Below are 12,690 nucleotides of genomic sequence, written 5' to 3' on the forward strand. Positions count from 1 at the left end.
ATTTTGCTGAATCAGATATATTAAGGAGAGAGATGTGGAGTTGTATTCTGAGTCCCGAACTCAGTGTATGTGCACAGTTGCTATATATATTCTGGAGCTTTATAGATGCCCAGGACAGTAAGACTTTTCTTACCTGAAGCACTGAGTATATGGAACTAGAAGTTAAGCAGGGGAACCTGCAAGCAATAAGAACTCAGCCACACACAGAACTGCTAAACAGACCACTCAAGGTGATACATTGAAGAGAATAAGACTTGGGGGCTTTCATCTGCAGACAGGTTATGAGTCTGCAACTAGGATTAATGGAAAGATTTTCAAAGGGTTGAAAGAAGATGTTGGGGGAAGCAAACCATTCCTAATAGATGTTCAGTGTGACATAGTAAAAACCAAGTGAAGGAGTAATCTATGGGAATCCTCTACAGAAGAGGAAAGCAGAGGCTGGGGCATGATCGTGTATCTATTTGGGGCATAAGGAGCCCTACTTTATTCTGTCACTAGTGGGCAACATCCTTGAGCACCACTGAGTGTACTTGCCAAAAAAAAGTTGTCTTACCTCGTGACCCCTGCAGCCTGCAGTATGAGTAGCTACTGGTAGGATCTCTTATCTCCCTGTCAGGATATGACCTGTTTCCTATCTAAAAGCACTGAGCAAACTAGCTTGGGGGCTGGGCTGCCTCTGCAGTAGAGCATGTGTGTGGTGTGCACAAGGATTTCTGGTTCAATCCCCACTGTCACAGCTGGCCTGCAGGAGGTATTTCAGGGTCATACAGGGCTCAGATACATCCAGATCTTAAGTTCATAATAGTATTGCTGAAGACCCCAGAAAAGATTTGCTGCAAAATACCTACTAAGATAAAAATACAGAGTAAGAGTTTCAAAACTCAATGGTAGTGCAAATAAATAAATCTGAATTTTTACTTGTTTCTCAGCTACCCCGTTTCAAATAGAAAATTGTACAAATCACTATGCCAAAACAAAACCTGCAGAAGTGTGAACATGTTTACAAGTTTTCTTCCTTCGTTGAAACAAATACAGGGGAACATGTGCCAGTGATGGGCTAGGTGGCATCCCGTTCTGCATTCTCGGTGTCTATAGGCAGACATCTCAGTCTCTTGATGTTAAATTGATGTCTGAGTTAACCTGATGTCATTGTCTTTCCTTTCAGCCGACTTACTCCTGGAAGGTTTTAATAACTACAGATTCCTCTCCAATGGCTATATTCCTATTCCTGGGCAGCAAGACAAGGATAACTTTCAGGAGACCATGGAAGCCATGCACATCATGGGCTTCTCTCACGAAGAGATCCTCTGTACGTATGCCCTACTCTGCCCTTCACTGTTAGACTGTGAATCTGTATAAGAGCCCACATTAGATAACTGGGAAGCTAATGAGAAACCCCGAAGAGTTGCCAAAAAGTTAACGTGGAGCCAGCTTTTGGCACCAGATCAGTTAGGCTGTGTCTCTGCTACATTTTGATCAGTTTTTCTTCCTTTCTTTTATCAATATAAGCAATGCTTAAAGTCGTGTCTTCAGTGCTGCAGTTTGGAAACATCTCTTTCAAAAAGGAGAGAAACACTGACCAAGCTTCCATGCCAGAGAACACAGGTAAGCGGATGAGCACTGCTCTTTGCCTTTTCCCTTCAGGTTGGGGGTGGAAATGTGACCTCAGATGCTTGGATCCTTCTGTCTAGGCTTCCTGACTACGGGGATGCACTGTGTGCCGGGTTCCTTGGAAATATAATTTTTTTTAAAGTGTGAAATGTTTCTGTCTCTAAATGTTGACAATGAATTTAAACACTGATCAGAAATAAAAAGTTACATCCAAGAGGATGTGGTTGCAGGTATTGGGAGCTGACAGATTGCTTCTGAAGGGACAGTAGACTGTTCCCAGGTCTCACTGGGATATCTGCAGTGTACTATAATCAGTGCCAACATAGTGAAGTCTCATCTCCCACCCTTGAGACAGTCTTTTGGGGCAGGAAGATGCTCATATGGTCAAGTGCTTGCTATGCAGGCACAAGGACCTAAGTTCCATCCCAAAACCTACATAAAAAGTCAGGTGTGGGCCGCATCCTTGTAATCAAGCAAAGTGGGCATTGGCAGGTCTCTGAAGCTCCCAGCCTAGTGTACCTCAGACGTAAGGTGGGTGCCACTGACAGCACCCACGGGTGCCCTGTAGCTTCCATGTGCATGTGCACACATGTACACGTACCCAAAAAACATGAACCTTAAAAAATAGCCCTTTTTGGTAACCCACTTGAGGTTTCTTAGTGTTTATTTCTGTGTGACTCCTGAAGGACTGGCTTTCCTCCTGTATCGTGCTCACTCTTTCCTGTTTTATTTTTGAGGCAGGGTTTCTATGCATAGCCCTGGCTATTCAAGAAATCACTATAGAGAGTAGGCTGGCCTCAAACTCCCAAACATCCATCTGCCTCTGCTTCTGAGTGTGGGTATTAAAGGCATACACCACCATATCTGGGTCACGGTCAACATTTCTTGACCAGGCTCTTCCTAGTGCTTTTTCCCACTAGGACCCTTCTGTGTGTCAGTCACATAGTTAAGTTAGCAGAAGGACCCCATCTCCATGTGCCTCCCACAAGCTCACATCCTCAGGTGAGGCATGTTACGGTACGGTTTGGATCTTGAAGTGACCCAGAGGTAGACAAGGAGATCACTCTTCTAGAAGGCCAGGAGGGCAAAGGCTTCCTGTCTCACCAATGTCTTGTTGACCCAGAAGAGTAGGAAGCGTTTGTCCCCTGACTTGAAGCTTTGGCACACTCGAAGACAAAGGTTTCCCATTGCTTTGATGCTGTGATTGGATCCCAAGTAGACATAAAGCATTTAGGAGACTTTTACACTTCAGTTGCACAGAAGCTCTGCCACCTGCTTGGGATGAATGTGATGGAGTTCACTCGGGCTATCCTCACGCCCAGGATCAAAGTTGGCCGAGATTATGTGCAGAAAGCCCAGACCAAAGAGCAGGTGAGTCCAGTGGTGGCACTTCTTACAAAGGTGCTGAAATGAGAAACTGCAGTCAGTGACCCCACTTGACATGTACCACACTGAGTTAGCAAGAGCACACAGAACTGTCTTGAAACTAGATGGCTTTTGTTTTTTCTGTAGCTTACTTTTTTTTTCCTTTAAGGAATTGCTAGTTGATTTTTTGTAAATAAATGTCAAATGTCATCTTTAGTTGTCCCCCTAGCTGATAAATAATTTGATGGGCAAATCTCGTGTTTTGTAGCAGCCAAACAAGACAAAAGCCACCGCTTTACTGTCTTCTTACTGGGTGGAAGAGCAGCAAGAACAGAGGGTCATGCAAGCCGTTTTGTTGTAACAGCTTTAAGGATATTAATAGCTTTGATTAAGAAGGTTAGGAGGTGGTTTGTTTTTTTTTTTTCAGGGCACACTGCCAAGAAACTAGGCTGATGAGACAGATGCAGTTGCCCCAGGCTCTAAGGCTGGGGGAGGGCTTTGCCCAACCCTGCAGTGGTTAGCCACATTCTCATTAAGTAAACTACTAATGTCTTTATTGATCTGTAACACTGAGGTGTAATTAAGCAGTGATTGAGATCTGTGTAGCATTAAAGTCCATATTACAGCTGTAATGTTTAGTAATGTCTTGTTGAGACCGCTTCTTGGATAAAAGGTTGATGTTATCTAATTACAGGCAGACTTTGCAGTGGAAGCTTTGGCCAAGGCTACCTATGAGCGGTTGTTTCGCTGGCTCGTTCACCGCATCAATAAAGCGCTGGATAGGACCAAACGCCAGGGAGCTTCTTTCATTGGGATCCTGGATATTGCTGGTTTTGAAATTTTTGAGGTATTCCTCATCTCCCTCCCTTTTGCTATTTTGTTGCTCTTCTTTCTTCTAACGGGTGTTAAGGTTCGTTCATGCAGTTCAGGGCCAGACAGTCAGAGCTGGTACCTTCCGTGCTCTTTGATTAGTCGAGGAATAGACAGCAAGTAGTTCACAGATTTGTCCGTAGCAGTGAAACAGTGCAGAGAGGTTGGTAAGTGAGTGTTCTGCAGTTGGACATCCTTTAAGGACAAGCTGCCAGCTCAGAAAGCTTTTCTTCCGGGGCAGAGTCCAGTGCGTCTGTAAGAGAGAGTATTTGCCAGAGGTTAGAATTGCTAGAAACTTACGGTTGAACAAAGGAAGAGAAGGACAGAGATGTAGATGTTGCCATACTGAGGAGGCCAGCATGATGGGCCAGAGCAACAGTGGCTTGACCCTGTGGGTCCGGGAAGAGCAATTTGTCAGGGTCATATGACAGGATGTCGGCCTGTGTCCCGTGAAGTCATATCCAAAGACTGATGGTGGGTTAACACTGCATTATATCCATCTGCTGTCAATTTTCAGAGAATTAGATCAGATTGTTCAATGTCAAAAAAAACATTTTTTTAATAAATACAGATCCAGTAGCGTCTGGATCTCCACAGTGGTGGTGTACCTGTCTTCTGTGACAGATTACCCAGAAGGCGTGAATCTTAGATCAAATGCTGCTGCTATGGCCAGTGCATCAGTTTTGCCACGGTTGAGCATTGAATTTGTCCTGCTGTAAAATGCCAAGTCAGCCTCATTCACACTGGATCACTGGGAAGTGGCTTTCTCCGCCCAGTTTGTACCACTGCACTAAGAAGCTGTAGTATGAAGTGATGCATAAATGCCTTGAGAAATCTTTAAAAACTGCATTAAAAAACAATCTCTCACCTTTCCAGCTGTGTAAGTAGAAGATACAGTGAGAGAAAAGGCCCCCATTTACAGCCATGACCAAAGCAGAAGGAACACGTAGAAAATGGTCATGGAGAATCCTGCGCAGGGCACCTGACTTCTGGTTTCAGAAATGGTGTATGTGAGGTAGTGCAGGGTGCAGAACTGTCACCTGCGGAGCCGTCCTTCATCGTACAGTTAGTCCCGTGCGCTTGCTGGCTTCGAGGGGCACGTAGACGGCACTGATTCAGGCAGAGAGCTCCACAGTTACACTTGCTGTTCTTGCACAGGACCAGGATTGGATTCCCCGCACCCACGAGTATTCCCAGCTCACAGCCATCTGTAGCTTCAATTCTGATACCCTTCTGGCTACCTCAGGCACTGCATGTTTGTTGTTCACAGACATACATACAGACACATAAAATACAATAAAAATGTTTTTTAAAAAGAAATACCCACACCTTTTACACTTTTAAATGTTCGTGAGGACCTAACTTGATAATTTAATGAGCTGGTAGGTTATAAACTCAAGTGAATTAGTAAAAAGTGAAGGGAGCTTGGAGGACACACTGCTTTCTGATTCCATAGTCTAAACGTAACACAAAGCTGTACAGAAACACAGCTCATAAGCTGGTGTCTCAGATGTGTAATGTTTACACTGAAATTCTCTTAGAAGTTACCATGTTTGGCAGATTGGTACCGCTGTGCAGAGAGCAGACAGTATGCAGCGTCTACACCGTGTCCTCTCCCTGATGCTACCCACTCAGTCTCTTTTAAACTCTTGAGCATCCTAAAACAGCATGCTATGTTTCAGGGTGTCTTTTTCCCCCTATCGTATTGGTCTGCTTAAAGCTAAACCACATCTTTTACAGGGCTGATAACTTAAATACCAACAAAGGCCCATGGAGTTGCTCGCTCAACAGACTGTGCCTCCCAGGAGTAGCCAGGCATTATGTTAGACAGAGCTGCTAACAAAACCAAAACTCCATATCCATATGAAGCTTACTGTTTTGTTTGCTGTACTTCAAAAGGTATAATTATGTTGGTTAATAAGAATTTGCATTCTAGGGTTGGTGAGGTAGGATTTAATCAGAAAAGCCACATTCCCAAAGGAGCACTACTACGGAAGCATCTGGGTCCTCTCACCAGATGTTACCCCTTAATTTCTTACCTTGGGATCAACTTGAGCATGCTTAGCATGTGTACCCCTCAGTTCTAACCCTAGCGCTGTGGGGCTGGAGACATGACTTGGTAGTTAACAGTGCTTGCTGCTCTTCCGGTACAGTTCTCAGCGCTCACATCAGACTGCTTTCAGCCACCTATAACTCCAGCTCCAGCAGATCTGAGGCCACTTTTGGCCTCTGTGAGCACCCGCACGCCTATCACGCACACACACTCAAGCACATAATAAAAATAAAATCATTAAAATATATTTGGTAATTTAAATATATTCATTATTTTTTAAAATGTATTGCTTGTAGTTGAGTACAATACCATGTCATAAACCTAGAGACAAAACAGACTCCGTTTATGTAGACAAGAATAGACTTGATAAATAGTATTTATGTAACTTCTCTTTGTGTGACTTAGTAATATATAGTGTTGGGAGGCAAGCAGTGTGCCCTCCCATATGACCTCATTCTATACAGCAAACCAGCTGTGGGATACTAAGTGGCCTTTACAGACCATAAATCTATTCTATGGAGAGCAATTGAACCTCTCTAATTTAGAGCCACTTGTTATAATGAAAGAGGTTATTTATGGGTACATGGTACTTGTGTGAACAGCATGGAAATAGAACATGGGTTGTACTTATAGGGTGGATAAATTAAGAAAATTACATGTCTTAATTAATCTATCTACTAAGCAGAACAATTGGATGGGGGGCAGCATTCACAGAAGAATGAGGGCAGTGGCAATAATGGATGAAGGATGCTCAGATTCACTTTGTCACAGCAGGGCAGTGTCACATTTGATATCAGCTAAGGTCGGGCATCTACCGCACAAGGACCCCCATAGAAAAGGGAGCGGGAGCCTTACACTCATTAAGAGCATTCTGTGTCAGGCTCAGCCTGTGCTCCCAGCAGCAATTCCTAAGCTGATTCCTAATTCCATCTTTCTCATCACTGTGGAGCCTGCTGCCTCCGTGAAGAGAATAGGACACAGGCAGTTCACAGGCTCACCAGCTCACAGGATACCCTCAGCTTCTTGTCCTCTCAGGTCCTGATGCTGCTCTTCCCCTCCTTGCTTTCTATTTCATTTATTCTTTATTTCTACCTCTTAATTGTTCATTAGTAAGCACTGAGATGTTTGGTAATGTGGTGTGGCTATCTAGTCTCTCTCTCTCTCTCTCTCTCTCTCTCTCTCTCTCTCTGTGTGTGTGTGTGTGTGTGTGTGTGTGTGTGTACACCCATGCATACACAGAAGTCAATTCTCTTTCTGCTACATTGTTCCTGGGGGTTGACCTTAGCTCACCAGGCCTGGCTGGAAGCACCTTTCCTCACTGAGCAGTCTCACAAACCCTCCCTTGGCTTTCGAAGTGCCATGGCAGTAAGGCAGATGTGAGAGAGACAGAGAGAGCTCTCCCTTAGGGTAGGCATCAGCTTTAGTCTCAGTAATATCTGTGATAGCTAAGGAATAGTTCAGAATGAGCTTTTGGGGTAACTAAATGGCTAAGTATTCCTGTCTTCCCTCCTGTGACTCGAAACCTTCAGCTGAACTCCTTCGAACAACTGTGCATCAACTACACCAACGAGAAGCTGCAGCAGCTGTTCAACCACACCATGTTCATCCTGGAGCAGGAGGAGTACCAGCGAGAGGGCATCGAGTGGAACTTCATCGACTTCGGCCTCGACCTGCAGCCCTGCATCGACCTGATAGAGAGACCCGTGAGTGCCTCCTCCCTGCCCAGCTTCCTGTTCTGTTGATCAGGGCCTTTAGTTTTCTTTCTGGCACACTCTCAGACACAGTCTAGGAAAATGCTATTCTAACAACACGATCTGATCTACATAAGTAAAAGCGAGTGATCTGGAGTCAAAGCCTTCGTTAGTCTCCTCAGGTGCAGCTTTGAGTCCTGTCCTTGTGTTTGAGCATGTGACAGATGATGTGCCATGGTCCTTACAGACCACAGAGACCAGAGGTGGCAGTAGCACTGGTGTGTGCCTGTCAAAGGGCATGTGGCACTCTACTTGTCACACCTCCTTCCCAGGTAATACAGGAACACGTATCTGAGAACAGGATGTGTCACATAAACTTAGTTTTTAAATAACTGAATTTGAGCTCAGTCTTTTGTAAATATTTCTTATTTTGACTGTTTTGCTTTTGAAGCATGTTTGAGGAGGCATTCTTTTGGCAAATAGCCATTTAAGGACACACCGGGCAGGATAGTTGACAGCTTAGCTCTGCCAAGACAGAGTAATTCCTGCTTCACGTAAGGCTCTAGGCCAGAAGGCTGGAGATAAATGCTGTGAGGGGAGTGAGAGAATATTCTAGGATTGACTGGGTGACCAACACATTGAAAGTGATATTTTAGTGATGGGTGGTACAGTGGTCTCTGTAACCAGGTATCATCCTAGACACTCCAGGCAGGAGAAGCTAAGCTCCTTCCTACTTTCCCTCCTGGCCTTCATGGACACCAGCATACATGTGTACAGACACATAAAATAATAAAACAGATCTAACAGGAAAGGATTTAGGGATGTTTTCACTCAAGGGGATTGGAAATGAAATGTTACAGTTTCTGTGACCTTAACATCAGTGTCATGCTTCATTTCTCAGACCTTGACAATAGCTCCAGCTGCCTGCCCCTTTGATCCTGGCTCAGTAGCCCCAGTTGCTTGCCTCTACGACCCTGGCTCAGTGGCATTAGCTTCCTTCCACTGTAACCCTGACACAGTAGCCAGCCACAGTGACCATAGCTCCTCCAGATATAGCCAATATGGATTATCATCTCTCTTTAATTGATCTGAAACCCTGAAACTTCTTTGAGAAAGAACCAAGGGGTAAGAGTCTCGCTGTGGAAGGGTCCTAGGTCCCATGCACCGTGCACTCCAGTCGACTTGTGCCGGGTCTGTCACCATCACATTGCTTCATTTATACTATAACCCTACTTGACTTTCAGGTAGTATCCTCACCAGCAAGAAAATTGTTTCTAAAGTTTTATACAAAAAGAGGAATGATTCAGAATGTGCGCTCAGTGCCATGTCACGTGCTGCCTGGCCATGCTGGTACCATAGCAGTGAACAATGGCCCAGAAGCACCAGCAAGGAGCCCACTGCTCTCTAATACTTTATTTCGGTTCCCAAGTCACTTATGTTGAAAAAAAAAGTCATCCAAGAGAATAGCAAGCTTTAGATCTTTAATTTTTTTAATTGAGACATAATTCACATACATACATGAAACTGTGAAGGCTGGAACTCAGCAGTTTTGTGCTATATCACACCACGGATGGCCATCACCACTAATTCTGAGTTTTCATGACCCCACCCTAACTGAAATTCTGATACCTGCTATCTCTGCGCACACCCGGCATGGTGTGGCTGATGGTTGTGTTACCCCCTTCCATAATGTATTAGTCACTTTTCTGTTACTGCAGTAGAACAAAGTGACTTACAAAAGGAAGGGTTTAACTTAGGCTCACGGGTCCAGAGGGAGGAGAGGCCATTGAGGCAGATGATTGTGGCAGCTGGCAGCAGTCATGGTGGCAGGAACAGCATGAGAGTGAACCAGGAATGACATGATGTGGCTTTGAAACCTCAAGTACTTCCTCCAACAAGGTGCTCCCCCAGACAGCACCACCAGCTAGGGACTGATTATTCAAATGCCAGGATCTGAGGACATTTCTCTTGAAACAACCACACTGTGCTGTACTGAGTAATAGCTTCAGATATGTTTCCAACAAGAATGATATGACCTATTTAATCATCAGTTAAACAAAAAGTTCAATTGCTTAGCACGTACAGTGTCTGGGTAGTTGAGCTTTACATTATGTCCAGCAGCCATTGAACATAAAATACTTACTTTGATCCTTCCACCCTTTGCCCATTCCCTCCCCCACTGTCCCTACTCCTTTCTGGCTTCTGAATTTGATGCTTTGTGGAGTGTCTACTATAATCAGTTTACTTATAAATGTCATATTTCAAGTTTTCAAGGCGTATCTGATAAGTTATCTATTTTTTCCCAATACTTAGTTAGTAACTTATGATCTGTGTTTGAACTTTTAGCTTGTTATGGCTTGGACATGCTTTCCGTTGGAGACTTGGTTCTTTCCTAGATCTTCACAGAGCTGTTGGTTGCAGAAGTAGCTGTCAATCACCCTAGTAGTGCCACTACTAACTTGCTGGTTCTCATTGCCTTTTATTCTCAGGCCAATCCCCCTGGCGTGCTGGCCCTCCTGGACGAAGAATGCTGGTTCCCCAAAGCCACAGATAAAACATTTGTTGAGAAGCTGGTTCAGGAGCAAGGTTCCCACTCCAAGTTTCAGAAGCCACGGCAACTGAAAGACAAAGCTGATTTCTGCATCATCCACTATGCGGGGAAGGTGAGGACCCTTAAGTTAAACATTATTAGAATGCTGCATGGTGGGGCTGGGGGAATGGCTCAGCAGGTAAATATTTGCTGCCCAAGCATGAGGAGCTTGAGTTTAGATCCTCAGCACCCACACAAGTCAGGCACCATGGAGAACACCTGTAACCCCAGTGAATCTCAGTACTGGGAGGCAGTGGCAGGCAGATCTCTGGAAGTTCAAAACCAGTCTGGTCTACAGAATGAGTTCCAGACCTACCTTGGCTATAGTGAAACCAACAAACTTGGCTGGACATGTTCTACACACTTAAAATCCTGGCCCTTGGAGTTGGGAAGATCAGGCCCTGTCTTAGAAAGAAACAGGGGTGGAGACGGGGGAGAAAGAACTGCCATTTGTGGCTTTGCCACATGTTGTGATATAAGGAGATGATGAACATGTTTAGATATTATTACAGATGCCTGCCACTGAGACGGTCCAGCTCGGGGATTGGCTAGTGAAAGTCTAATGGTAATCAGCTGTGTGTTCTTAGGTGGACTATAAGGCGGATGAGTGGCTGATGAAGAACATGGACCCCCTGAACGACAATGTGGCCACCCTCCTGCACCAGTCCTCAGACAGATTTGTCGCTGAGCTTTGGAAGGACGGTGAGATGAGCTTGTGTTTGTATTTAAGCTTGGCCTGGATCTTCCGTAGCTAAGGTTTATCTACAGTTCTCTCACATATATGAGTTCGTATAGATCCATACATTTGTATTGCTTTAAAACCTTTCCCTAGAGCAGGGCTGCCGTTGTGTCAAAAGTCACCATTTGGTGAATATTTGGATTAAGAAATAAATACAAACCACCTGCCCCCTTAGTCAGGCACTGTGGGGCATATGAAATTAGTATACATTCAGAGCCACAGGAACCTACAGGATCCCTCAGGCTTCCCAGTGACCGTTGAGGTTGTGACATAAGGCACAGGCACAAACAACCTAGAAGATCCTTTTCCTGGTGCTGTCCGCAGGTCTGGCAAACTGTATCTTCCGTCATGCATGTGCACACACAGTAGCCAGTGAGTGATGTCCTGCATACAGACAGCTTGCTTCTATTTTCATTAATCTTCATAGTTCTTTTGTATATACAGCCTCAAATGATTTCTGATTTCTGGTGACATTTACCACGGAGTAGATTTTACTAGCATGGAAAGTGCTTGTATTTCTTTATACCTAGTAGGAGCACATCTTTTAGAGTTTAGCTCTCTGCTGTCCTTCATCCTGGTTATGTCTCTCTTCACTGGGCCTCAGATGACGCCCACTGGTTCAGTAACTCACTTTTCTTGTTACAATCCCAAGGTGTGTTAGTTTAGCCACCTTCTCAGAGGTAGAGAGAGAAACATAGTAGACAGAGTGTTTGGGCGGATAAGGCAAAAGAAAAGATAGAAAAAGAAGGAGAAAGTCTTCGGGGGAAATAGTGACCACATAAAAGGCATTGTACTCACAAGTGACCATGAATAGTGGGCAGACCAAGTGTATAAGGGAGCTCATATGAGTGTGGTATACCACCCACACATGTGCCTGTGTCCTGGGAAGAGATGTGCCTACGACTGTACAAACAAGGGCTTTAGGAGAAGGCTGGCTCTCCTACACGTACAGTGACCTAGTTAGTCAAGGTGCTGTCTGAATACACAGCAAAAGATCTGGGCCTCGCTCAGTCCACAGTTTCAGAGTGGGGCTGATCTGCACTACGATGTTAAGTCTTATCACCATGGAATCCAAGAGACTGAACATAAAGCAGAAGGACCTGGCTCAGGTCATCCCAGGGCCCTGCTACTAGAAAGCTCAGCACTGGATTGACAGTGTGGACGTGGAGTGTCTCTCGAAAGAGTGGCATGCAGTGCTGTCTGTCACAAATATTTGCCTGCTTATTCCCGGGGTAGGTCATACTCAGCTCCTCTTCCTCCTAGCTCAAAGAACAAGCTAGCTTGGCTTGGCAGGAAAGGGAATAGTGTGGCCTGGTGTGGAGACGGAAAGCCAGCACTCAGGAGCCCTTCTGGCTAGTTAGTAAGGCTGTGGCAGAAAGGGGCAGAAAGCCGAAATGAGGCTGTGGGGATGTTTGCAGCCAGGCTCAGCCCTAGTAACCTGACCCCAATGGAGGAGTGCTCAGAAGACCTCACTGAGTAAAACATCAACATAGGTCTGTTCAGTCTAAATGTGAACAAAGTGGCTGTCCTGGGTAGATTGCGAAAATCCCCTAAAGGGAGGGATGCAGGAGGTGATGAATAAGAAAGGGTCTAGAAAGGCCCCAAGACTGACAGCTTAGTAAGCGAGATTAAGTCCTTCCCTCTCTTCCTAACCCAAACCGTCATTCAAAACCCTTTGGAAGCATAAGAGATGCATCCCCTGCCCACAGCAGACTTGTCTGTCATGCAGTGAGGAATATGGGGAAACTGTGTTTGTCTTGGCCTTTTCTCC

The 12,690-nt window shown here is 45.0% G+C and overlaps 1 protein-coding gene across 2 annotated transcripts in view; it reads left to right on the forward strand.

The window, feature by feature from the left end:
- MYH10 (myosin heavy chain 10) overlaps positions 1-12,690 on the forward strand; it is a 123,546-nt gene that overhangs the window by 70,773 nt on the left and 40,083 nt on the right. For both annotated transcript variants that reach the window (XM_080923430.1, XM_080923431.1), the window contains exons 9-15: positions 1,166-1,309; positions 1,510-1,605; positions 2,864-2,982; positions 3,671-3,823; positions 7,429-7,602; positions 10,080-10,253; positions 10,768-10,882. In XM_080923430.1, the coding sequence (XP_080779556.1) occupies positions 1,166-1,309; positions 1,510-1,605; positions 2,864-2,982; positions 3,671-3,823; positions 7,429-7,602; positions 10,080-10,253; positions 10,768-10,882 (975 nt within the window). The remainder of the gene's footprint in view (positions 1-1,165; positions 1,310-1,509; positions 1,606-2,863; positions 2,983-3,670; positions 3,824-7,428; positions 7,603-10,079; positions 10,254-10,767; positions 10,883-12,690) is intronic.

This window comes from Micromys minutus, assembly GCF_963924665.1.
Source record: "Micromys minutus genome assembly, chromosome: 10".
Lineage (NCBI taxonomy): Eukaryota > Metazoa > Chordata > Mammalia > Rodentia > Muridae > Micromys > Micromys minutus.